At 40.7% G+C, this 27,827-nt stretch overlaps 1 protein-coding gene across 4 annotated transcripts; it reads right to left on the bottom strand.

Moving 5' to 3' along the window:
* Positions 1 to 770: 770 nt before the first annotated feature.
* Positions 771 to 26,118, bottom strand: DUT (deoxyuridine triphosphatase). 4 transcript variants are annotated; one of them, XM_086710630.1, is made up of 7 exons: positions 25,431 to 25,778; positions 24,879 to 25,014; positions 22,441 to 22,532; positions 20,757 to 20,801; positions 14,602 to 14,676; positions 14,391 to 14,461; positions 771 to 2,583 (listed from the first exon to the last, which is right to left on the bottom strand). In XM_086710630.1, exons 1-7 carry the CDS (start codon positions 25,681 to 25,683, stop codon positions 2,566 to 2,568), a joined length of 690 nt encoding a protein of 229 aa, XP_086566756.1. In that variant the 5' UTR covers positions 25,684 to 25,778; the 3' UTR covers positions 771 to 2,565. The 4 variants fall into 4 exon arrangements, with proteins under 4 accessions (XP_086566756.1, XP_025774810.2, XP_025774808.2 ...); XM_025919025.2 differs by lacking the exons at positions 771 to 2,583; positions 25,431 to 25,778 and adding exons at positions 13,850 to 13,971; positions 25,976 to 26,118; XM_025919023.2 differs by lacking the exon at positions 771 to 2,583 and adding an exon at positions 13,850 to 13,971 and having other exon boundaries at positions 25,431 to 25,776.
* Between the last annotated feature and the right edge of the window lie 1,709 nt (positions 26,119 to 27,827).

Raw genomic sequence — 27,827 nt, 5'->3', positions numbered from 1 at the left:
ATTGATTGTATAGATGGCTCTGACTTATGATGGTTTGACATAGAATTTTTCAACTTTTCAATGGTGTGAGACAATACAAATTCAGTGAACTTTGAATTTTGAATTCCAATCTTTTTCCAAGGTAGCGATATGTAGCCTGATACTCCCCTGTGATGCTGAGCAGGGTCAGTGAGCCACAGCTCCCAGGCAGCCACAGCATCAGGAGGGTGAACAACTGCTATACTTGCAACCATTCTGTTTTTCACTTTTAATACAGCATTCAATAACCTATACGAGATATTCAACACTTCATTATAGAATAGGCTCTGAGTTCATGCTTTTGCCCAACTGTAAGCTAATGTAAGTGCTCCGAGTGAGTATGTCTAAGGTAGGCTAGGCTAAGCGCTGATGTTTGGTAGTTGAGGTGAATTGAATGCCTTTTCACCTTATGACAGGTGTATCGGGAAGTAACAGCATCATTAGTTGAGGCAGATCTGAATTTCATTTTTATAACTATAAAAGGAAGACAATAAAATAGTGTTTTGGTCTACAGTGGAAGAAAGCATACGTGTGTGGGATAAATGCAATACATTTTGATGATATTATTTAAATCTCTTTAGATTCTCTTGAACTGAGTTTATAGCTCTGTGTTTCAGACCTTTACAGAAAAAGTTACCCAGATCAGGATGATGAATGTGTCTTCAATCCTCAATTACTAACCTGTTACTGCCTATCATGGGCTCTTTATGAGAATGGTATTTCTAAACTAAAGATAAAAAACTGCTTGATAATAATATTTTTTTAAGTTTATTTATTTTGAGAGAGACAGAGCAAGTGGGGGAGGGGCAGAGAGCAAGGAAGAGAGAGAGAATCCCAAGCAGGATCCGTGCTGCCAGCACAGACCCCAATGTGGGACTCAAACTCACAATCCGTGAGCCTATAACCTGAGCTGAAACCAAGAGTCCAACACTTAACCAGCTGAGCCGTCCAGGCACCTCTTGATAATAATATTTTAATCAAATCCCACCTACTTCAGATATTTGGAAAATTGTTGTTAGTCGAGATGTGCAGAAAATTACCAGAATTATTCCTACATGATTATAAAAATTTATTCTATGACCTCTTCAAATCAACCCAACCCACTTTCTTCATGTTCCAACCTCAATGTTTCAAGATAAATATTTAGCAGTTGCCAATTTTTAAAAGCAAGAGGTGTTCATCACAGTTTTAATTGTCATAGTTAAAAATATTGAAAAACAGAAAATAAACCAAAAGACAGAAAAAAAATGCTATCAAATAGTCACCCTTTAAAAAAAAAAAAAGTGCTCCTTGGCTGGTACTTGATTTCAATGGTTCTTATGTTATAGAATCCTCCTGACAAGCATTTAGATCTGGATTTGTAAAGATTAGGCCATAAAGACGTTTCTGCTCTTCATTTACTTGGAATAGCAAAACCACTTCTGGCACATAATGTGTGCTGGTTTGAAACTGTTTTGTTGTTTTTTGTTTTTTGTTTTTTTTTTTAATATGAGTTATTTAGACAGAACACAGTCAATAAAAGCACTACATCTTTGTATAGCTAGGTCAATTTGAGGAATTATGTAGGGCTAGCAGCAACAAAATGTTCAAGTATTCACTAGTTTCATAATTTCAGTAACTTAGTAAAAAAAAATCTATTCCTATTAATTATTTGTGGTGTTTGGGGAATAAATATGCTGATCATTCTTTTGCAACTCTAGCATGTATGCAACAGGACCCTTTTTAAGATGGGGACCCTATGAGGTACTAAAGCAAGCATTCACTTCTCTCACGCTTGAGGTCACAAGTTTTTGCAAGTCAAAAAGGTTGAGCATGCCAAAAACATCATGCCGCACACTACCAAATAAAAGAACACTGTTATTCTTACAAGGAAAGGTTTGACAAGACAGGAAATAGGCAGGGTAAGAGAAGTTTACTTAATACTGAGACTTATTTAACCATCGTGAAGCCAAAATACAATGACAGTTAAAAAAAATAAACAAATAGTTGTTACACAAAACAAAACCCCAGGATACATGGTCTCTAGTGGAACTGATTATTAGATTTTTAGCAAGTACGGGAAGCGGAATAACCCCAGAGAACCCTCGCAAAATTTCTAGACATCTTCCCTGTTTACTTTGGTCACATACCTTTCCCTCAGATAATGTAGATTAAAACAGTTTTAATCGGTGGGTTGAAATTTGAACAAGGAAAAAAAAAAATCAGTCTTAAAATGCTGCAAAAGAACTTCATTAAAGGGAGTCATTTTAAAAGTTGCATTCTCCTAAAAATGAAGAGGGAGGAGGAAGAAAAAAGAAAATGGAAGATAGGAAAAATCTAGCTGTTCATTACAATTTTCCATTTTTTGTTTAAACACAGCAGGAGGGCAAAGCTGCTGGCTTTGCTTCATCCTTGCAAATGCCAGGAGGGATTATGCAAACCCCACAACCACCCAAATCTTATTTAAAGTTATAATCATTGTTCTCATTTAATGACTTTTGCCTGCTTTCACTCAAATATTGCTGCATCTTGTTTTCTGCCAGTTTGGACCCACTGGGAGTTGTCAATTCATAATTGCAGATAAACCTTTAAAAAAAAAAAAAAAGAAATACTACTTTCACAAAAAAAGCAAACATCAAGTGACATCTAGTGGATGTCTGCATATTATTTTCTAAGGCCTCTGAATAGCAATATATTCAACAATATGTTGTCTTAACATTGCTTACAGTTTGTTTCTCAGGTAAAGCCTCTGTCTTTTCCTAAGACAGAAAGACAAGTTATTAAATAGGAAAGTTGCCATTTTCTCTTTTTTCTCAGGGTTTTCTCAAAGAAAAAATAATTCTTTTCATTAGTATGTGAATAACAATTCTCAAGATAAAAACATGATGGACATAACTCGTCTGTAACTCACACCATAAGTGTGCAAAAAAAGTCATGGTATATCCAACATTGGACAAGTATTTGGGCAATTATCCACTTTGCAGATGGTTCTTAAGATGACATTTCAAGTCCCCAATTCCTCTGTTTATCTATAATCTTAAAGAACCTTATTAATTTAACAAATCTATATTTAGTTCAACTATGATCCCCATTTCTCTTAAAAAATTTTTTTTAATGTTTATTTACTTTTGAGAGAAAAACAGTGTGAGAAGGCCGGCGGGGGGGGGGGGGGGGGCAGAGAGAGACACACACAGAATCTGAAAGCAGCCTCCAGGCTCTGAGCTGTAAGCACAGAGCTGGATGCGGGGCTCGAACCTATGAGCCTTGAGATCATGACCTGAGCCCATGCTTAACTGACTGAGCCACCCAGGCACCCCCCCCCCACCCATTTTTTTTTTCCTTTAAGAATGCTGCAGGAGAATTGTGCAGGTATCTAGGTGCACTGTCCTTAGATGGGTAATTTTTTCTTGTTCATCACAAATTATTAAAGAACAGTGACTTAGCCAGAGCTACACAGGGAGCAGTTGAAAACTTAACTGGGATTGGGATTGCCTAACAACTCCTCCCTAGTGATGTCAGGTGTCTGAAAGGGTCGTGGAGAATAAATGCTTCGCATTGGTTGTCTAAAGACTGCATTTGTTAAAGAGACAGAAAGGGAAATGATTGAGGAATTAAAAGATGGTGTTTAAATTTAGTATTTTCTTTCCTTTCAAGGAAAGGAAACTTGGAATATGCAACTGTAACCCAAAAGCCAGCTGTCTGGCTGTCCCGAAGATTTCCAGTCTTTTAGAGTCACTCTTCATTTTAATAATAAAACACACTCACACACACCCACACGCACAGAGTCCTGCATGAAGGCCTCCTCTGACTTCCTGTAGAAAATCTAGCGTCCCCTCCATCCCTTCCAGTCCTCCAATCGTTTCAAGAATTCTTGAGAGTCCTGCTCATTCTTAACCTCATCTCTGCATCAAACCTCATATTGCTGTCTCGTTCTTTACCTACGGTGGCCCAGATGCAAACTTTTCCGTGTTTTGTGCTCCCCCAAAGCACCCACCAACACTAAAGCGGTGTGTGCAGTCAACTTTAATGAAGTTTGGGTAAGAGGAGGGAAGCCGCGGCCCTACAGATGGCTCAACAAACAGATTAAAGTAATCGGTGCAGTGATGCAATGTCTGGGGTTTGTTTCAAAATAATTCATTGGGGTTGGGGATGGGGGTTATAGAAGAAACAAAACCAGCTATGAATTGATCATTGTTGAAGGGGGGTGAGGAGTACCTGGAGTTCATGCATTTTACTTTTGCGTATGATTGAAATTTGCATAATATATATTTAAAGGAGCAAGTTCCTAGGCAATCTCTGATGCAAGAAGTTCCTTACCAGCTCTGGTCCCTTCTCCAGTTAGCCTTCCGCAAGAGCTTCAATGCCTCTCACTTCTCAAGCTGCCCAAGCAAGCCTTGAGCTCTGGGACCCACTCTAACACTTAGGGAGCCCATCAGAATGATGCTGACTCCTGAAAACTTAAGAAACCAGTTTTCACCCCAAGAGGAATTCTGCTCAGGTTTTACAAAATACCCAGCTCAGGTAACAGTGACACAACTGGCATTGTGCCTGGAGTATACAGCGTTTCAAAAGGTTAGTTCTCTTCCTTCTACGATTTATATTCTAATTGGAGTTCTCACAACTGATTCTAACAAAAGCTGACACAGATAATTATGTCAGGACAAAGCAGTTTAAAAGATGATACTCGGTGCCTACAAATAAGTTTTGGAAAGAAAGCGCAAGGAAAATGTGGCAAATGGGTAATTATATTTGGCTTCTAACCAAAAGATGTTCAGTGTATACCTTGTGTCACGTAGAAATAAAACTATCTTTAGAAATAAACACTGTCAGGGGTTCAGTCATTAAGGGTCTGACTTCAGCTCAGATCATGATCTCATGGCTCATGGGTTTGAACCCCAAGTCAGGTTCTGTGTGGAGAGCTCAGAGCCTGGAAACTGGTTTGGATTTTGTGTCTAAGTCACGTCTCACTCCGCCTCCCCTGCTCATGCTGTCTCTCTCTCTCTCTCTCAAAAATAAATAAACATAAAAAAATGAAAAAAAAAAAAGAAATAAACACTATATTTCTATTACTCAGCCATACTGCAGTAGCCAAGGGCTAGGCAGCTATGCCAGAGTCTCATCAGGGATGCACTGGAAGCCTGAGAGGTCTAAACATACCTCCCTCTCCCCAATACAATGAACTTGGTGGGAGGGGAGGGAGGCACATTGGCATGGAGCCCACGTGGTTAACCAGCTTCTCTCTTACCTTAATCAGCATCAACTGGGTCCTTTCACTTAATTTTGCCTACTTTAGCCTAGAAAATGCAGGCTTTGCTTAGTGCAGCTCAGAAGTCACCTGAGATTAATGTTCAAACCCCCAAAAGGTGTGCCTATAAAGACAGGACATGAAGTTATGTAAGGAAAGAGTTTGCACTTCACAATGGATGTGCAGGAAGAATAAGAGAATTCACTCCGGATGATGACGCTAATGATACAAAGTGGAAACTGTTGTGCCCAAAAGAGAGGAAAGGGGTTCAGAAATTTGAGGATGGGGAGGGAGAAGTAGCTGTGGCTTCTGCAGCCACTTGCCAAATGCCTTTGAGCAAGGGACTCGGAAAAGTGAACGTGTTAGCATTGGCATGTGCCATTGTCCCCAAACACATGTGAGACAATGTCAGCACTTACTTCTGGCACTAAATTGAAAAAACACTTCCTCTCTTGCTGCCAGCACCATTTTTTCTTGCATTCACCCCTGGAGTTTGTCAGTTTCCATTCCAAGGAGACCCGACAATGATTCCAGGGAGACTGGCTAACATATTCCAGTGAAATTGCTGGCGGACAGCGTGAGACGGGCATGGGGATAAGTTTAGGCTGAAATGAATTAGGAAACATTTTTAAGTTACTCTTTGAAGTTTTTATTGCCTTATCATCAAACAGCGTCTCTTCTTTTGCTGTATATTGATTTTTCTGAGTATGAAAAAGTGTTTCATCTCTTCTATGATAATCAAACACAGTCTCAGTTCAACGGGCACCCTCTTTTTTTTTTTTTTTTTTTCTGAACCGTGTTATTCCACATATCATGGAATTATCCCACACTCTCCCCTCTACAGGACCTTCAGACAGCATTAGTCTTCTTCTAATATGATTTTTCCTATCATTCCCAACAATATAACTTTTCCATGCCAAACATAGCTGCAGGGGATTATATCATTATTTGCCTTTGTTCTAGTCAAAGTAAATTTTATGGGAGCTTCCTGTCGTGGGTGCTGAGCTATGCTACTATTTGTATGCTACTATTGCCTGCCTCTCTAAGATGGCAGAAAAAAAAATCCATGTCAACTAAAATTTAAGCCATTATATTGCCTTGGGTGGCTCAGTTGGTTAGGCATCTGACTTCAGCTCAGGTCGTGATCTCACAGTTTGTGGGTTCAAGCCTTGGGTTGGGCTCTGTGCTGACAGCTCGAAGCCTGGAGCCTGGTTCGGATTCTGTGTCTCCCTCTCTCTCTGCTCTTCCCCCACTCATGCTGTCTCTCTCTGTCTCTCAAAAATAAAATAAAACATAAATAAATAAATAAATAAATAAATAAATAAATAAATAAATAAATAAAAGTTAAGCCATTATGAATCCCATGGGGGTTTCAAACTGGAACACACTTGGGATTTTATTTCCCTCTAAGTATAATGCCCTTTCTAATACTCAGAGTGAACGGACTTGCAGAAGACTATTTTGTCACAATACTTCCCCTCTAGCCCCTGGCACGTTAACAAAAGGTTTATTACTTTCCCACACACTTGTATGTATATATATATATATATATATATATATATATATATATATATATATTGGTTTAGTGTCCATACCTGAGGGGAAAGCTGGCTTAACTCTTTCCTAGGTGGAGAAGGGGTATTAGATCCCAAGTCAGGAACCCTGGAGTCTACTCCTACAACTGCCAGTTTGGTTGGTTTCGTGACCCCAAGCACGTGATAGCCTCCCTCAGTCTCAGTAGTTCATTTGTGATCTAACAATGTCTCTAGTCTCAGCAAGTTTCATTCTCAACTTTGTTTTTATAGTTTCTTAGTGCCGTTTTTCTCCATCCTTTGTTGTCCTCTGTGTTTATTGCCTGGCTATTCTGGCAATGGCCTCTTAACCTCATTGTCACAGACATTAAATTAATATCAATCTTCTTGAGGTTCAGCTCTGGGGTTGTTACTCTTTGACCCAACTCTTCCACGGCTGGCCATTGCTTCCCTGGCATTTAGGACCTCCCAGAGCGGACTAGCACCCTCCCATTCCAGAACAGCCATCAGCAATTCCTACAAGTCCTTTGTACTCCACTCTGTTTGCATTTAGATTTTGCCATTTTACCGAAGGTGCCTTGTGCCTCTTTGTATTTTCAAAGCATATCACATATTGCACTTATTTCTGTATTCATCTTACTTCCTTTACTAGATGTTAACTTCCTGAGGATAATCACTACCATTTATTGGCCAAATATTCTTTGCTATGGACTGTGAGATACTTTACATCCATCATTTTTAGATTTTCTAATAATGTAAGGTGGATATTATTATCTTTATGTTTCAGATTTTGAAGACAGAGACTCAAAAGTGGTTAAATAATGTCCTCAAGGTCACACAGCTAGTATGTGACAGCTCATGTCTAGAAAGTGTCATCTAGAAAAACACTAAATTGAATGAACCATGATGCTCACACTTGCCCAGCACATGGATGGTAGGCAAATACTGTATACACATGAATTAATGAGTGAATGATGGTGATTTTGTACCTTAAATACAGCCCCTTCACTTTAGATAACTGCCACCAGGTGGCAGTAGTTTGACACAGCCATACAGTCTGGTCTCAAAATTCACTAAATACAATAGGAGAACCCAAAGGGACCCTGCGGATTATCTAATGACTCTCCTTACTTTATGCTAAAAAAAATTGACCAGCTATAGGTCACTTTATTTGCTCAAGATAATGTGGTTAGTAAAACAGCAGAACTTAAACTCAAGTTTAAAATTCCCAAAGCTAGTGCTTTTCTATTATACTAACTTGTATGTTTTTTCTTCAAAATTTGTAATTTATAGTCATAATATTCCCACACACTTTCAACATTAAAAATATTCACTAAAATAGTAAATATAACCAAAATTAAACAAAGATATTTTTATCATAAAATTTTAAGATTTTTTCTTAAGGAAATACTATAGTTTCCATGTTTAAAAATGTTAAAATACAAATAATGCAAAAAGGGAACAATTACTAGCAATCCCAACAGCCAGGGATAATCATTATTTTGGTACTTTTCTACCAGAGGTTTTTAACTCATCTGTAAAATCCATTGTTGAAAACTAGGAGTGAACCAAGACATAATTTAGTAACTTGTTAATCTTTAATTTTCTCTAATATCTTACTTTCATAAAAAGTTATTACAAGTTTTCCTTAGGAGACCTCTTGGATCTTTTAAAATTCTCCCAACTTAACCATGTTTAGTTGCTCATTTTTAATTTCTTTCTCTCTCTCTTTTTCCTTATCCTTCAGTGAGAATTACAGTTTCATTTATGTTTCCTTTTTCTCATTCTCTTTTCAGTAAGGAAAAGAAAAAGCACTGTCAAAACAGTGTCTATAATCCATCTCCAAATAGAGAGGTGTCTTCAGCAAAAGTGATTTTATTTTCACTTTTGAGGAATGATTTCCCCCCACCTCTTCTCTCTTCTTAGAATAATGATACTAGAGGGTATTTCTCAGCTAAAAGAATTGGGTCAGTTACATAAAATAGTATATTTTACACTAATGAACAGAGGTAAGGTGGCTTTAAATGCCTGATCAAAGATTCCACTATTGTCTTTATTAGCATGATTACATGCCAGGGTGCCTGGGTGGCTTAGTGGGTTAAGCAACCGGCTTTGGCTCAGGTCATGATCTCTTGGTTCTTGGGATTGAGCCCTGCATCAGGTTCTGCACTGACAGTGTGGAGCCTTCTTGGGATTCTCCCTCTCTCCCTCTGTCTCTGTCTCCACCTTCCACTCCTGCTTGCTCTCTCAAAATAAACTTAAAAAAAAAAAAGAATGATTACATGCCTCTTAGCATGGGTTTTGCATGTAAGCTCTTTCTATATTTAAGGATGCTCTGAATCTATAAATATTACTATTAATATTATCATTGAACATTGGCCCATGGCTTCTATCATTCTCTGTAATCTGCGGTTCACATGATCGACAGTCTATTACTGCTACCTTAAGGGCATGCGGTAGAGGTTATCAATAGAGACAAGAAGTTGGGGAGCAGAGTGAAGTATAAACTATTAGTACTCTCCTAACAGGGATCACTATTGGAGTTGAAGATGTGGGGAAAAGTAGAGAAATGAGAAATAGAGCCAAGAGTGACTTGGTTAAAGTGAATGGTTAAAGCAAGATGCTTCTGGAAGCTCTATTGAGAATGCTCTAAATAACAACTTAGACTCACTACTCATGTAACTAAGCCAACATATCTGAGGTCCGCTAACCTCAAACTCTGATACATACACTTTACAAAACTCCAGGTGCCTACATGTTAGCCCTCTAGCTTTCCATCATTCCTCCATTGATAAGATGGAAAATGAACGTGAGTTAATAATCATTTGGTATCTCCTTCTGGGTGGGATGAAGAGGGTCCTGTAGCAGGAAATACCGTGTAGGGAAGGTGCTCTGAAACCCAAATCTTGGGCCTTGGCCTCCCTATCCACCGAAGCCATTTGCTTAAGTACTAGCTTGTGGCTTCCATTGTAACTGGCCACCATGGTAATTTAACTAACGGAGCATCAGATGTTTGTAGGAGTCTCTCTGATTATTTCTCTTCTGATGTATAAAGTACCAAGGACAGGAGTGGATAGTGGGCATCATTAGTGAGTGAGAAAGACCTGTCAAGGAAGAAGAAACTACCTGGTCTCTGCCTGAGAAGTTACTAAACTGATAGTATGGTAATTATTAGCCAACTTGTAGTTAATCTAAAAATCACAAGGTGCAGTCCTACATGTGAAAATGATGCTTCTCTTTGGCCACCAGTAAAAACCTTCGGTTTCCTTTCTGCTGGGAGGGGAAGAACTGGCCTTATAAATGGACCCTTTTGTTTTCCTTTTCCTACCAACTAAATCCACGTGGTTGGGATAAAACCAAACTGATAATGAGTTCAAGAACCAGCACAGTGCTTTTTTTCAGACCACTATTTGGGTGTTCTATTTTGTAGTTATTCATTATACTGTACACTTTTGTTTTATACACTTTTCTAAATGTTATATTTCACATAAAACAAAGTAAAAATGGTATAAAATATGCGAACTCTGCATATATAACACAGAATATTTGTCTCCAGTGAGCCCAACCCAACTGACTGGTAGGATATGGCTCTTTCACATGGCATATTCTTTGCTTTTTCATTAAAGTTGCTGTCTTAGGGAAGTTCCATGAGTCTGCCCTTATGCCACTGTAAAGAAAAAACTCAGCTTGTTTCCTTCCTATGTAGGAAAAAACCGGGTCTGCCCTCGTTTCTTCCGTTTGTCTTCTTTACTACTCAACTAAAACACTTCACTTCTGGTCACTAGTTGTGCAGAGGCTTCTCCCTACACCAAGCAATTCTTTGTAATACCAACAGGTGTCCTACAACTTAACTCAGCTCTGACACTAGCTACCCAGAGAGGGTCAGATCTCACAGGTTAAGGGCTCAGTTCCACAAGACTGCCCCCTGTCCCCAATACACACTTCAGATCGCCAGTTACAAGCTAAGGTTGTCACCTCTGCTGCTCACCAAATGGCTATAGATTGGAGGTTCCAGGGACCCCCCCTCCTTCAGTTCAATTTCCCAGACATCTCACAGAATTGAGGGACACACCTTAGTTCACCAGTTTATTAAATGATATGATAAAAGATCCAGATGGAAGAGCTGAGTAGGGCAACGTATGTGGGGTCACAGAGCTTCTACGCCCTCTCCAGGTGTGCCACTCTCCCAGCACCTCCAGTGTGCACCAACCCAGAAACTCTCCCAATCTCCTATTTTTGGGATTTTATGGGGGCTTCATTATTTAGGCATGATCCATCATCAACTCCATTTTTAGCCCTTCCTCCCCTCTCAAGAGAATAGGGGTCAGGACTAAAAGTTCTAAACTTCTCACCATGACTTGGTCTTTTTAGTGACCAGCCTCCACCCAGGAGCAATCCAGGAAGCCACCCAGAGTCCCTTCATTTGAACAAGACAGTCATCACCCAGTAGATTACAAGGGTTTCAGGAGCTCTGTGTGAGCAACCGGAATCAACGACCAATATTAGAGCAAGAGATGCACCTAGTGCTCTTATCACTTAGGAAATGACAACAGTTTAGGAACTATGTGCCAGGAATCGGGGGCAGAGACCAATATGTATTTTCTCTTATCTCACAGCTCCCATCTGCTATAGATTAAATGCACTGATCCTACCTAGTTCCAGTCGATCAGGTCACATATGACAAACCTAATTAGTTCCCTTTCTGAGTCTTTAACATCTAAGATCTGTCATACCACTAGAGACCTTCTATAGCCACCCCTCCTCCCACATTCTCCCACCCCAACACACACTTTTTCTACAAACAACACCCCATCCCGGAGATCTTCCATTTATCCCTCATGAACATGGTTCCAAGTCTCTAACTTTCAGAGTAGATTCAGATGTAAACAACTTTCCATAAGTCTGGTGCCCAGATGGAAAGACACCAGGAATGAATGAATACACTAGAGTACTTTCATTTACCATCTCTTCCATTCTGTATTCTGTCTACCACTTGCAAGACTGAAGGTTGCACAGAACATGGGCTTCAAAGCCATAGGACCTGAGTTTTAAGAGTGGTCTTTCAGCTGAAATGTTAAGCAAGCTACTAAACATCTGTGCCTATATCTGTCATCTATAAAGAATGTTTTATCGGTGTGCCTGGGTAGCTCAGTTGGTTAAGCATCTGACTTTGGCTCAGATCATGATCTCACGGTTTGTGGGTGTGAGCCCCATATTGGGCTCTGTGGTGACAGCTCAGAGCCTGGGGCCTGCTTTGGATTCTGTGTCTGCCTCTCTCTCTGCCCCTCCTGCTCACAAACACACTCTCTCTCAAAAATAAGTAAACTTTAAAAAACATTTTTTTAAGTGTTTTATCTACTCTCCCACAGGTATGCCATGAGAAAAAAAAAAAACAAAAAACAAGCAGTTTCTAAAAGTGCTTAATACAGTGAATTTTCAGTAAGTGGGAACTAACATTAACAGTGTAACTAAGACCGAATCTCTTGGCAGTCACATCATACCATTTGTTCTTACTCAACTGTTACTATGTATTGGTCAGTGTTCAGAGGACAGAATCCACTAGTTTAGCACAAGGGGATTTATTTAAATTTTACTGACTGCAGAAATAATTTATATCATGAGCCAGTATACACATGAACATATGAATATGTAATTCAAACAATGTTCACAATATTTACCCAGTTGACATGTGTTGTCCTCTGCTGTTTCTCTATTTAATTTTTAAAAATGCATTAGAGGAGTTGATTTCATGACTCACTAGTGAATTGTGACCCACAGATGGAAAATACTACATTACAGGTTACGAAATGGTCTAAAGAATCACTGGAAGGACAGAAGACACACACTCTAGCCTGTGCTTCCAAGAACGGGTCGCTGAGAGCTGCCAGCTCCAGAAGCACTCCATCTGCATGACCCACACTCACAAAATGACGTCTCATGAGCTTCCCACTAGTGCATCTGACCAGCAAAGCTGAAGTGACCCCGACAGCCCTTGTGCAAAGATGACAGATATACAGTGCAGGCAATACAGTGCACACCTACAAGGTTGCAAATGATGTTAAATCAAGCAAATCCACAGAATCAGCCCCCTACCTGTGATGAAATACTGCTTACTCGTATTAACTCAAAAGTACTTGGGATGGGCAAACCCAATGGCCTAAACACACACCATTACTCTACTTTTTCCCTATTAAATTGCCTATTTTCTTGGCTATACCCTATTACAGTGAGAGAAAGGTACACAACTTGTACAATTTATTTGATGGAACGAAATCAGGAAGATGAACCAACTGGAAATCCCCAGGTTGCATCTCCATTCACAAACATAGTTCTATCCAGCCAACCGGGGCCTACCAAAAGGATGAAAGGATGATTAAAAATAAAACTAAAAAATAACCTGAGGATTCTCTTCTTCCCAATGTCACAAACAATCTTAAAAAAAAATTTTTTTTTTAACTTTTATTTATTTTTGGGACAGAGAGAGACAGAGCATGAAAGGGGGAGGGGCAGAGAGAGAGGGAGACACAGAATCTGAAACAGGCTCCAGGCTCTGAGCCATGAGCCCAGAGCCTGACGCGGGGCTCGAACTCCCGGACCGCGAGATCGTGACCTGGCTGAAGTCGGACGCTTAACCGACTGAGACACCCAGGCGCCCCTGTCACAAAGAATCTTAAGATCAAAATCACTTTTGAGAGCAATGGAGAGAAGGGATGGACAAGGAGTAACTTCAACTTCTTATTATCTTTTTAGTTCACTTTGTGCAATAATTTGTATCTGTGAAAGAAGTCAAATTTATGGAATGAAAGGTACTACTTATGATTTACAAAGCAATTTAATAAGCTGAGAAGCAGCATTTAGTGAATTAAATAATACAGGGAGTTTGGGATCTGTAATTGATATACATTCCATTAAAAAAAAGAAACACTTTGTATTAGGTCACCACACAGATTTATACAACATTCAAATGTTCCTTTGTGACCCCAACTGAGGTATCTTTTCCTTAATTAATCCTAAGACAACCAGTTTTAGTAGCTAACACTAATAAGTTTACAAAAGTATAAAAAACCAAAACACCTTAAGCAAAGACTCTTTATTTTTAAGAAAAGTATGTTTTCTCATTTTCTATTCTTGGCATAAGTTTTAATTCTTCCCAGTAGAACCAAAACCTCCTGAACCCCTTTCAGTGTCATCCAAAACCTGAAAAGACATAAAGGTGGTGTTCAGGTGGTTAATTTCAGACCCTCTTTCGGTTCTTTCTAGCTCCTAATCTGTAAAAATTTTTTATTCCATCTGTATCATACTTTCAAAAAGGAGATTACAGGAAGAAAATTAAATTTTAAAAAAGCTCCATAAATAAAATATTGGGCAATTTTCAAAATAGCTAGAGAAATAGAATATTAGAGTATATTTAAATGATGTATTATCCAAAGTAATGCTACATAACAGCCACGAAAAACATTTCAAGAAATTCTACGATTTTAATTTTGCTTAAAATAGGACTATTGTATGTGCTATTATTTAGTTTCAAATAGCATATGAAATGCTTGAAATTGTAGTTTTCCCTTCACTGAAGACGGTACATCAGTTATTCCCAACTCGGCTTTTATGACACTTACCTGAACTTCCTCTATTTCTGGATAAAAAATCCGTTCACAAATGAGCTGTGCAATTCGATCACCCTTTTTGACTTCAAAAGAAGAAAGAGTTTATTACTGATATTTTATTGACACATTCTTTCTATCTTGCCTTAGAGGAGTAAGCATGTGTTATTTAGACACTCCTAACTCTGAAAACTCACATTCATGTGATTGTATGTAGTTAACGTACCTTCAAACTTTTCTTTGCCAAAATTAAATAGTACAACACCCACATTTCCTCTATAATCTTCATCTATGACGCCAGCTAAGGAAAAGAAAAACAGCATTAGCATGGTTTTTATGCTACCAAAACACTGAGGGCGTACGATGACCTCAAAATCACTTTTCTGTAGCTGTGAGGTCTTTAGCCTTGCAAATGGGTAAGTGACTCTTGCTCTGGAACTATGTAAAGTCTCAAAACTAAAAAATGGTATTACTAAAATGCAAATACATAGAATTCATAAAACGGCCCTGATTTTCCAACCTGTCACCCTTACAAGTGGTGACCGTTTCCTATTCTAAACTAGGAATAGGGACTTAGCATCTCAGATAGGTCATCCTGAATTGCTCACTCCAAAACCACTGTTCTTCTGCTGCACGCCTGCTAAAAAGACTAGGAGAAAATAATGATTGGGTTGCAAAGGCTTTTCCTGGTAGCAGCTTCCCACTAATATCCAGATTGAAATGTGATTGAGTCATAAATAAAAAATGTCAAGAAGCCTGAAGATCTGCTGTGGAAGAAGTCAAGGCTGACACACTGTTAAGTGGCAGTCTAGCAAATATCAGAACAGTCATTTTTGCAATAAAAATGGAGGTGAACCTTTCAGTTCATATTCTTCCTTTCCTTTTAATGTGAGCTACCATCCTTTTTTTAGAGCATGATCTCTCAGAAGACATTAGCACATAAGCTTAATAACAAGTACACTTTTATGTGAAACCATGTGTCATCAGTACCTGTTTGAGATTATAAACACAAGGACAGCAAATCTTTGCAGGAGAGAAACTTGCATCAGGGCCCTGCCTTGGCCCAGAGAGGTACATTTCTCAAGCTTGTTAGCATTTCAGTTTGGGTCAAGAATTTAAAACATTTCCATAAACACAAGCACAGATCATACAGGTGCATCAGGACTTCCCATTTCCTCTTTTAATATTAAGACAGAATTCACAACTCAACGGTTTTCAGTGTATCCAGAATTGTGCAACCATCACCACAATCAATTTTGGGGACTGTTTTCTTTACCCCAAAATAAAATCCCCTACTTTTTAGAAGTCAGTTCTCTTCCTCTTACCTCTACCCACCCTCCCACCCCACCCCCTGCCAATTTCCTTTTATATACGTTCATTCTTTCCCCTCTGTTTGGAAAATGATAGGACTCATGTGATCCTAATTAAATCCTAATTACTAGTAACACCCTCCTCCTAAACAAACAAACAAACAAAATCCTCAAAGGAAAAAAAACCAGGAATGTACCTCAATGGGTATTAATATTGGTTGGCCAGACTCATAATTATTTGAAAGTAAACTGAAAAAAAAAATTTAAGAACAAGGTTAAGCATTCCCTTTCAATTTTCTCAAAGAGTGGTGGGGGGGGGGGGGGAGCAAATTTTTTAAAAAGTTCCAGAACGGGGAAAACTACTCAGATTTTTCCAGTGGATTACCGTTGAAGTTTAAATGAATCCCTGTGTTTTATGAATGAAAGTGAATTTAAGCATTCTTAAAAGTTCCTGACACAACACTTTTAAGAGTTTGAATTAAAGTAAATTTTTTTTTTTAACGTTTTTTTTTATTTATTTTTGGGACAGAGAGAGACAGAGCATGAACGAGGGAGGTGCAGAGAGAGAGGGAGACACAGAATCGGAAACAGGCTCCAGGCTCCGAGCCATCAGCCCAGAGCCTGACGCGGGGCTCGAACTCACGGACCGCGAGATCGTGACCTGGCTGAAGTCGGACGCTTAACCGACTGCGCCACCCAGGCGCCCCTGAATTAAAGTAAATTTTTAACAGTGGGAAGAGTGAGTATGAAAGTAGCAGAAAGGCAGCAGAAGTGGTTCATATCATGTCTAGACTGAAGGAAACAGTCTATTCTTTTCTAGTTGTACAGAAACAAATTCAAAGACTAATTCAAAGAATACTGAAGCCTGTCTTCTTTCCCCACTGCCACCTGACCACTCAATTAGTCCTTAATATGTACTGAAAGAATTGACAGAAAGATGGGACCAGCTGTTTTCTATATTATTAATATGCAGAAAGTTCTGGCTGTAGAGAACAACGTGGATCAGATTCAGTGTAGAAACCCCTGCAGAGACCATGCTGCTCCATGCTGGGACAGATGACTCCAGAAGGCCATGTAATCTCCAAGTTGGAGATCTGAGCAGTCTAGTACTCACTTATCTAGAAAGGGTTCAAGGAAGACAATGGGGACCAATTTCTGAACTCTTGGTTTCTACTTTATAAGAAAAATTTTACATTACCCAAACAGTACACGTACATAGAAAGTAAAAGCTAATAATGTTCCTCTACCCTCCTTCAGGGAGCCAATGTTACAGTAAGAGATTCTATGTATTACTTTCTTTTTTTCCACTTAAAATATCAGACATCCTTTGCAATTAATATATAAATAGGAATCTTAGTTGTTCTTGAAAAAAATTTTTTAATCTTTATTTATTTTTGAGAGAGAGAGACAGAGTGTGAGCAGGGGAGGGGCAGAGAGAGAGGGAGACACAGAATCCGAAGCAGGTTCCAGACTCTGAGCTGTCAGCATAGAGCCCGACGTGGGGCCCGAACCCACGAACCATGAGATCATGACCTGAGCCGAAATCGGACGTTCAACAGACTCAGCCACCCAGCTGAGCCACCCAGACTCAGCACCCCTTAGTCATTCTTTTTAAATCCGAGATATGGAAATACAGTACCATTATCCCTGTGTAACTATTCTCTTACATGCTATCACTCAGGTTGCTTTTGCATTTTTGCTATAATAGACAAAGCAGTCCTTTACAGATGTCCTTGTGTATTCGTGATTTTCAATCTCATCAAAAACTTTCCGAAAAGCACTTTCCTGATCAAAGGGTGTGTACACTTTAAATTTTAGTGGATATTTCTGGATAACTTTGTGAAAAAGGTGTAGCAATTCAAACTTCTATCAGCAATATTTAAGAATGCCCGTTTCCAAAGTCCTTGGTAGTACCAGATGGCAACAATCTTAAAAAAAAAAAAAAATTCTGGCCAATGTGATGAGTGAAAAACAGTATCTCCTGGCTTTACTGTGCATTTCCCTGATGACTAGTGAGGCTAGAATTTTTTTCTCTGCATATTTGTTGCACATATGTATGTCCTCTTCTATATTTTGTTTACGATTTTTTTCCTTATTTGTTTGGGCATTTAAATTCTTTTCCCTGTGGCCTGCAAGCATTTGTTTTTACTTTCTGGTATCTTCTACCATACAAAAACACTCCCTTTTTGTAAAGGCCTTTGCCATATATCTATAAAGTAATCCGAATCAGACTCATATGGTTGAATGTCTTGAATTCTGCAAAGCCAGATATCTACCAAGGTTTTATGCTTGGCACACAAAAATGTGAAAAGCCCTTTAACTCACTAAAAGAAATGAAGTCGTTTGAAGTCAATTAAAATGTATGGCAGGAAAAAAAAGTGCCCTCAATTAATACTTTCTTGTTTTTTAGCATGAATGCTAATAGTACGAAAAATCCAATAGTTCCAAGTTTATGTATTACTCAAAGACAATTTGACCTTCAAGAAAAACCCAAGACATTCTTTTTCTACATAAGGAACATAAGCATCAGGGATATTTCTCTTCATGAGAAAGCAAAAAGTATTTTGAAGTTATCACTGGAAAAATCATACATTGGAACTGGCAGGGTAATTAACTGACTTCAGGCAAAAGTTTTACTGTGTCAAGACTTTGGCATGTCATTTGTTGGAAACCTTTAGTGAAAACTACCCACACCTACCAGATGTGGATTCTGAACAGAATCCTGCATACTCAACTTTTCCCTTTGACCCTTATTTACAGCCTGGGATTTCTAACAACATCTCTCTTTTGAAACAAAAATGGTGGCCAACGATGATAAACCTGTGCCTAAGAGACATTTTTAAGACACTCTGCATCCAAGAACACACCACAATGTGATTTTAGGAATAATACCACACCAACCACCAGGCAAACTAACTTTCCATTTCTTTTACATGAATTTTTTTTCAGGAGGTTGTTTTAAACAGCAAAAATGAGTAACAAAGTCAGAAAGAAAAAAAAAAAAAAAGCTGCCCCATTTAAAAAAAAAAAAAATCCGTGAATTCTCTAAGGGACAAGAAATATAGCTTCTGGGGTCTAATACATGCCAAGCAGTGTTAGATGCTTTACATGTATTCTCCTTTAATCCTCCCATCCTTCTGAGGCAGGCACACTAATTTCCATTTTATGGAAGAGGAAACTGAGGCTCAGAAAAGTAATAACTAGCCAGTTAATGACAAAGCTGGGACCCAAATCAAGTTGTTACTCCAAAGCCCATGTTCCTTTCACAACCCTTTGAAATTTCTTTAAAAATATATCCAATCTTTTATATCCTAAAGTTATAGTCCTCAATTACCATACTTGATGTTATAAAAGTATTTTTGGAAAGCAAGCATAACCGAGTCCAGGCAATTCTCAACCCGAGTGGGCTGTCCATTCTCGCTGTCTGTGCCAAACTTGGCTCCTTTTCAGTCGCTAAGAAAGGACTACTTTGAGGATTCTGTCTTGCCTCACAGCACCACCTAGTGACACCAAGGGCAGACAGAGAGACGGCCCAGGGACAGTACTCATTCCCTACTTGAAGCCTGCAGTGCAGGTAACAGTAACTTTATTCAGCACAGTGCTTGCTTGGTGCAGGGATGGGGTGAGGTGAAACCCAGCATTGAATTGCAGTGTAAAGAACAGAGGGACTGTAGGGGCGCCTGGGTGGTTCAGTCACCCAGTGGAGTGTCCACCCAGTGGAGTGTCCCACTCCTGATTTTGGCTCAAGTCTCAGGTGGTGACCTCAGGGCCATGGAGGTGGAGGGTGGCGTGGAGCCTGCTTAAGATTCTTTTTCTGCTTCTCCCTTGCTCCAGCTCCCCGTGTACTTTCTCCCTCCCAAAAAAAAAAAAAAAAAAAAGAACAGACGGATTAAAGGATTGGAACCATGGATGAAGATTCCAGTGTTCAACATGTCAACTTGGGCTCATCTCTGAGACAGTTCTTCATCTGTTAAAAAGTAGCTTTGTAAAAATGGAGGTGTTTAGAGAATGAGGCATACCCACTTCTTGGAGGGAGAAGACGTCTAGTTAGGTGAAGCACTCGGCTCATAATGATGGGAATTAAAGTCAGAACAAAGGTCAGAATTTCCCTACAGTGAGGGGTGGTTAGGGAACCTACAGCAAGAGGACAGCACAGACTGGGGGCTCCTCATGAAAGGGGCTCCATGACGAAGTTGTTGGCTTTGGGAGACCTGAGTAAGGCTTGATTATAAGGGAAATCAGAGCCACTGAGGACTTGTTTGACAAGAAACATAGAAAGGGAAGCATAGCGTTTTCTCTTCTCACTCAGGGAAAGATTTTCTTTTTATATTTTGCCAAACAGGGATGGTTCTCTCATGCAAGTTAAAAAATTTCTTACAAGATTGACCTGCATTTTCTATAACTTTGGCTTAAAGAATTTCCTTCTTTTTTTTAAAATTTTTTAAGTATTTATTTATTTTTGAGAGACAGAGAGACAGAGTGTGTGTACAAGCAGAGGAGGGGCAGAGAGGGAAAGACAGAGAATCCAAAGTGGGCTCTGTGCTGACAGCAGAGAGCCCTATGTGGGGCTTGAACTGCAAGGTCATGTCCCAAGTCAGATGCTTAACCGACTGAGCCACCCAGGAGCCCCTTGCTTAAAGAATTTAGTAATTACTGCTTAAGTATTTTTTTTAATTATTTAAGCAAAACATAATTGCTTTAAAATGACATAAAAGCTTTTCCTACCTTTCTAAAACTAACTTTCTTCTAAGAATGGAGTCATTTTTGGACTAAATGCAGATTATCACTAAGCCAAGGCAAAAATCCTATCCATCAGATAATGTCTAGTTAGCCTATTAGTAAAATAACATGTATTTCACATACTGATCATTTAAAATTAGATATAATCAAATAATACTTGAAACTACCTCATAATTTGAGAGATGGAAATTTCTAAAAAGGCAAAACACAACAAAATTCATTTCCTTTTGTTGAAGATAAAAATAAGACCTGTCTTTTAATTACTACCTCTTAAGCAAAGGCAAAGTGAATACATACACATATTTACAGAAGGAAAACGTAAACACATTACCTCCTACATCTATGAAGTGTTTCGCAGCCAGGCCAGAACGGGGAGCTAAAAAAGAAAAAGAAAAACAAAGAAAAGGAGAAGTTGGCTACTTTAAGGCACGTCACTCTCCTCCCCTAGAACATCTACATCTTAACTTTAGCAGATGATCCTGGATTAAAGAATATATTTATTATACTGTGTTAAAGGAGGAAAGTGTAGAGAAACCTGACACAGTTTAATTCAAAAGCTGCTTAAACCACTCCCACAGGACTTGGGGCCATGGAGGATGTGGAGAAGGTGTGGTAGTGAAGCCCTGGGCTGCTGGGGTAGACTGAGAGGTGAGCAAGCCGAGGCAACTCTTTTAAGAAGTCTGGCCACAAAGGGAGGACTGTGGCTGGCAGGGACACAGGACTGAGGAAGGAGACTTGTTTTCAGATGGGAGGTCTGGGCATATAGTAGTAGAGATGGGAAGAGGGCAAAGGAGGGGGCGGGGTGAAACAGGCATCAACTTAACCAACCAGTGGCAAAGCCTAGCCTAGAACTTGGGAATCCCACTCATGATGCAAATGCCAAACAACCCATCTGTATATAAACAAATGAACCAGAGGAAGAGAAAAGGCCTGGTATCAGTCAAGCAAACTGTCAAAAAAACAAACCTTAAAAACTCATTCCCACTATGCTTTTTATTCTTAAAATGAAACATAAAAAGCTAACATTATACCTTATACTTGCTGACTTGAGCAACAGGCCTATCGTTAATTATTCTAGCTTCTAGTTTTCTGTTCCAGAATACTTCAATCAGGCACTTTGTCAATAAATGCTGCCTCTTCCTGCTTTTCCTTTTATTTCATTCCATCTCCCTGATCTCCCCTCTCCCCACCACAAATATTCTCAAAATGCAGTCAAATACTGCCAAAAGGAGATGAAAAAAGAACCCATCTCGTGATTCTTTTAAAGGCGGAAGTATTAGCAGTTCTCACACTCATGGCTAACAAGATGGTGGTAGTCCAGCCCCTTCCCCACCACAGTTCCATTTGTGCCTTTAGGTTTACTCTGAAGTTAAGTTACTCTTGAAGAAAGTTTTGAACTCTCCAGTGACGGGTGATTTGCTTGCCATTTTGTCATAGCTCCTCCTGCTATAAGGCATACCCTCTAGTGCCCTAAAGGGTATCTCTTGACAGTAATACACCCCATGGGAGGACACCCAAAGGGGGAAAAGGCTGAATAAATGGTCTGACAGACTCTGGAGTGAACAGAAGCCAGAAGTTTAACTTAGCCTTATAATGCCATGTGCCATTAACCCCAGCCTGCCTCTTTCCTTACGTAACAAATATTAGCCATTCTCATTACCGTCTTCACATGTGACCTCATATACAATCTGATCCTTGGTGGGGGAGCTCCAGTTAAAAATCACCTGTATTTTCAGTTTCTCAATGAGGAGTTGAGAGAACACACTCCTGGGCCAATGTGAGCCTCCTAAAAGCTCAAGGAATCAGAAAAAGAGGGAGGCAAAAAGCAGATAATTACATGAAATCTAAAGTTTCCAAATGGCTGCACTTGCCATTATAGTTGGCACTTCTTTATTTTAGGACACATGCCAAACAATATCCATTCCCTCACTTATACCCTAAATGGAACTAAGATAAAGGAACGGATCATAAAGGAAGAGCTTGACAAATAGTTACCCATGTCTTAAATCACTTACCTACTCTTCCATAGCACCCAGAAGGAAGAGCTATCTGAATGTCCGTTTTCACAAGGACTTTTTCCATAGGTGGTACTGTATAATCATAGGCACTAGGAAAATAAAGAAAGTAACCAGTATTTATTCATAAAAGTGTTTCTATACGCTCTTCCTTGTGACTAAGTATAAGAATTGCTTTAAATATATTTCATAAAATAATCACAAAATTCATGCAATCTTACATTTCAGTAACCAGTCTAAGAGTTCAGTACTCGAAGTTTCCAGTTCATATAAAAAAAAGCTTATGAAGAAGATAGTGGTAGACATTCTCTTTTAGTCCATCATGAAAATTGTGCTACCTTTAGATATAGTCATTCTGGCAAATATTTTGGTTTAAGAGGTATCAACATGTAATTTTGTTGTCCCCTGAACAAAATTTTGCTGGGAAACTGAAATACGTATTAGCAGGAGGGGGTGGAAAGGCACACTTTTAAAAGTTGTATGCTTCACTAATGCGATATAAAAAGAGGAAGATAGGGGTGTTCACGTGGCTCAGTCAGTTAAGCACTGAACTCTTGATTTCAGCTTGGGTCATGATCTCACAGTTCCTGAGTTCGAGCTCCACATCAGGCTCTGAGCTGACAGCTTAGGGCCTGCTTGGGGTTCTCTCTCTCCCTCTCTCTCTCTCTGCACCTTCCTGCCCCCCCCCCCCCATCATGCTTGAGCACTCGCTCTCTCTCTCTCAAAACTAAATAAATAGGGGCGCCTGGGTGGCTCAGTCGGTTAAGCATCCGACTTCGGCTCAGGTCACGATCTCATGGTCCGTGAGTTCGAGCCCCGCGTCAGGCTCTGTGCTGACAGCTCAGAGCCTGGAGCCTGCTTCGGATTCTGTGTCTCCCTCTCTCTCTCTGCTCCTCCCCGGTTCATGCTCTGTCTCTCTCTGTCTCAAAAATAAAAAAAACATTTAAAAATAAATAAATAAATAAACTTTAAAAAAAAAAGCTGTGTTGCATCTGTTCTGCTAGCCTTGGTAGTTAACCAAGCTTACCAAGCTGAAGCCTCGAACCTCACAGGTTGGGGACAGAGCTGATCACTGTCAATAGGCCCTGGAGAAGGACACTGCTGAGAACCCAATATTCTAAGATCCACCCATCAAATGCTGCTACTATTGCTCTTACTGTAGCCCCCTTCTTGATAGAAATTTAAGAGATTTTACAATGAGCAGAACTGTTAAGTTACTTTGGAGACCTTAGTGAAAACTAGTAAAGCAGTATTAACATTTTCACTTCTTTCATTGGAATTTCCTCTTTCCATAGTTAAGCCCTAATTTATTAAAGAGGGAAGTTATTTCCATGTCTATCTCAGTATACAGTCATCTCTATTCATTAGGAGGATGTTAAAGTATCTTAAATCAACATCTCTCATTTGACTCACAACAGTGCCCAGACATGATGCAGTCAAACTACATCACTCCACGTTTAGCCACGAAAACTAAGGGACTGACCACATCCCTTTCAGCTCTAACAGACTATACCTCACCTTCCTTTTCCTATTGTCACACACTCCTTTCTCCCCTAACCCATAACCCATAACCCCCAGTATCACTTTTCACCTACCTTAATGGTTCTAAGAACTGGGCACAGTAGTCAAGGGAAAAAAGCACTGAATTAAGGGTCAAAAATTTTATTACATTCAAGCCCTTGAGCAATCAGTTCAGCTCTTCACAAACTCCCTCATCTGTAAAAAAGTAACACTTATCTACTTCAGGAGTGTCCCGAGGATTCAATAAAAGTGCCCACACGTAAAGGCTTTAGTAGAGGGAAAAGGTGCTGAACAAAGCAAAGGGTGGTAGGTAGTATTACTGACATTCCCACTGCTTTTCTGATTTGTACCCTTTTGACATTCCCAGTCCTTGGGCAGAACTTAAATATGGACATACAGAAAAATTTTACAAATCCTTTAAGGCAGAAGCATCGTTCATGAATCCTCCTCATGTATTTTCATACTCAGCACCTAGACTTCCACCTTAGCTTCTCTTCCTGTTGCCCACTGCATCACCCTCAGGCCACTCCTTGAAGGCCAAGGTGGGCCTTATTCATTTCTACCTTCCACCAGGAAAGGGTAAAATAAATGTTGCAAAACAAATAATGCCTTGGTGGACATTTACATGTAGTTACCATTCTGCATGCTTATCCCAAATCCTTATTGAATTTATGCTAAAGAGGAAAACTAACATTTTCAACAGTAAAAAAAAAAAAAAAAAAAAAAAAAAAAGACTGAAATCCTACATAAATGCAAAAGGAGTTTGTTTTTGTAATCTGTTAAGTGAAAGTTTCAAGCTGTAGCAGCAGATGGCAAGAATATAAGCTAACCTGAGAACTCTGCAACTCCAGGCCTGCACCTTCGCTGCGTGGGGTAGGGATGCCACGCGCAGAAGGCGGCGGGAAATCCCCACTCACCTGTACAGGTCGTAGCCCGCGGCCCGCGCGGACCCCTTGCTCGGGGCGGTGGCGTGCTCCGAGAGCCGGACAAAGCGGAGCCGCATGGCGTCCTCCGCAGGCCGAGCCCGCTTGCTGGGGGAGATGGTGGGTGTCGCTTCAGAGCAGGGCATGGCAGAGCAGAACGAGAGAAAAGAGGGAACAAGTGGACTCAGAATGAGTCCAGCCGCCAAAAATGTAAATCTCCCGCCAACAACTCCTCGCCCCGCCCACCGACTCCCGGACGAGCCCACAGTTCTGGCTGAGAGGGGAGGCGAGATTTAAACCCTTCTTGGAAAGCGGATTTGGGAAACTACTGCGCCTTTTCAAGTTTTTCCAACTCAGCGCACGGGTCCAACCTGCGCGGGGACGGCCTCGGTGGCTTCCCGCACACACAACAGGAAGGAAGCATTTCCCTAGGGGCTGCTCAGGCTCCCACACCGCTCAGACCACCGCGACTTGCTCGGGGCCCGCCCGCTGGTCTCCTCATCTCCCTCCTCCTCCTGCTCCTCCTCCTCCTCCTCCTCCCCCAACCTGGGCGGCCCTGGGGAGGGGCGGCCGGGCTCCCAGCCTCCCCACTCCCTGCAAGGGGTGTCCTGTCAGTCTGGGCCCCGACATTACTGGCGCCGCGGCAGCCCCGACTCAGGCTGCGAGTGCTGGACAGCGGCCGGGGCGGCCCCGCGGCCTCTGCTCTCGGCGCTGCGCTGCGCGCGTCTTTAAACACTGAGCGGAGCAAACACGGAAAGAAATGGTAGCCGAGAGCCGGGCGAGGGCAGACGGGAGTCATTTGCCCCGAAGTTTGGGCGCTGGTTGGCTGGCCCGCTCCCGCAGGCGGTCTCCGGGTCTGCACCCTAAAGATACGTCCGGGTAAAATGACCTCGGAAGCAGTAACCGCCGCCGCCGTCTGACGAAGAGCGCAAGGAGGCGGCGCGTGGACCGCCCTCGGGCTGGCGCAGGTTCTGGGCCCCCGGGAACGAGGTCTCCGCCTGCCTCCTTGGACCCTCATCTTTTTTGTGGTCTCTGTTTTCCAAGGCTATCCGCGAGGCTCGGGGCCTGGGCCCTGCGCGCTGTTGAGTTACCTGGGGCGGCGCCCCCCGCGGCCATGGCTCCGCAGGTTCTAATCTCAGGGGTCCCCAAAGCAACGGAACCGCACCACCATGCAGATGACGGCCGCTGAGCTCAGTGCTACGTCCCAGGCCATAGGCCAGGCAGCGTGTTCCATTCCTTACAGTACCCACAGTGCATGGCGTGTTGTTTACCCTTCAAGGGGGCGGGGGCAAGCATCTCCGGATGATCCCAAGGATAATTCAGTTGAAATCCTAGCACTGTTTCATATGACCCCACAGAAACACAGAGGGGGGACCCCAGTGCCTGGGATTCGAACGAAGATCCTGGGCTACCCTGGAATAATTTACAATGGGGATGAGGAAATAACTTTCTAGATAATTGTAAATTGACTTTTCTAGGATATAAATATCTCTAGTTATTTCCAGAACTGATGCAAAAATCTGAAAACTAAAATGAAACGCACCTTGTCAAGATAAACGCAAACAATAGGTCAGTTTTAGAAAAATGACAGAAACGTTACAGTATTGTTGAGGAAGTTTCCAGACTTCCCTGCTGTGCCTTTCCTTATTGGCCCCACCTCTGCAGTCTCTTACTGGTTCCATTTAAATGTTGGAATTCCTCCGGATGAAGTTATGGATTATACTCCACACTCTCTTCTCTTGCCTTTAAACATCTACCACTTAAAGACTCCCCAAACTGATATCTATAGCAACATGATATGGGTCCTGCTACTTCTCTAACCTCATCTAGAGCCATCATCCTGCTCACCTCTGGTGCTTCTGGCCACAGTGGCTTTCTAACCGTTTCTAGACCCACCAGACTTACTGCCTGGGAGTCTATACACACCCATCCTTAGTTTATGTTTCATGTGTTTCCAGTCTCAGCTCATCTCAGAAGGGCTATTTCTGTTAAGGGAAGTCCCTCACCACCATTTTCTATCACAATAATTTTTTCTAGTCACATCACTTATTACTACAATCTGTATTTCATTCATGTCTTATGTATGTATGTATGTATGTATGTATGTATGTATGTATGTATGTATTTTTGCTTGTTGTCTATATGTTCTAGTAGACATAAGCTCCAGAGGACAGTGACCACATATGTTTTCATTCACTAATGTATTCCTGGGGCCTAGCTTAGTGCCTGGATCAGAACAGTGCTTGATAAATATTTGTTGTATGAATGAAAGAGATCTTCTTGCTTGTTCTGTCAGGCCCCTGTGTAGGATCACTTCTCAAAATCTTTTGATTTTCCTGTTTACCCCTTTAATTTGTAATCAATTGTGTTTTGTTTTGTTTTTCCATGTAATGTTTTTTCAAGGCCTGCAATGAAAAACTGGCCTACCCCTCCACCAAAACACTCCCCCAAAGTTCACTCCTCAGGGGCAAGGCTTCCAACTTTTTTGGCTCTTTCTTCTGGAATGTAACCCCCTGTTTCTAAATCGCATGTTGCTATTTTTTTAGTGGCATAAAAATTATCTTTAAAATTAGGGTAGTTGAGGATTAAGTCTTTTACTCCTCTTTTCACCCCATTCTGCAAATAGTTCTGTAGCAATATTTGGATAAGTCAGTAGTATTTATCATGACTGTGTAAATATCATTCACTGTTGAGATGAGTAATGTGATATTATTTTTTTTTACACCTGTCCCCCTCAAGTTAATAAATATGTTGTTCTTCCATTTGTCTTTGGTGGTGGTGTTTTTGATTCACCTATTGCTTTTTTCCAAATGCTCCAGGGGATCTAGTACCTTACATCTATCATATCAAATGAAACCCTGAAACACATCAAATCACCTATCCGTTTCAATTTCCCCCTCCCTCACCCCTCCATTCTCTTGCTCCAAAATGTGCATGTGACTC

The sequence above is a fragment of the Puma concolor genome, chromosome B3, assembly GCF_028749965.1.
Source record: "Puma concolor isolate L17-30 chromosome B3, mPumCon1.1.hap2, whole genome shotgun sequence".
Lineage (NCBI taxonomy): Eukaryota > Metazoa > Chordata > Mammalia > Carnivora > Felidae > Puma > Puma concolor.
Note: the sequence above shows the minus strand (reverse complement) of the source record. Positions and strands in the feature narration are given on the sequence as shown.

Bases quoted from the DNA above. Each gene is read 5' to 3' on its own strand.
- DUT (XM_025919023.2), bottom strand. From the start codon at position 25,683: ATGACTCCCGTCTGCCCTCGCCCGGCTCTCGGCTACCATTTCTTTCCG. The intron at 22,533-24,878 runs GTGAGTGGGGAT...TTATTTTCCTAG, and splicing joins GCGGGCTACGACCTGTACAG to TGCCTATGATTATACAGTAC. The intron at 13,972-14,390 runs GTAAGTGTCATA...ATGTCTTTTCAG, and splicing joins CAGAAATAGAGGAAGTTCAG to GTTTTGGATGACACTGAAAG.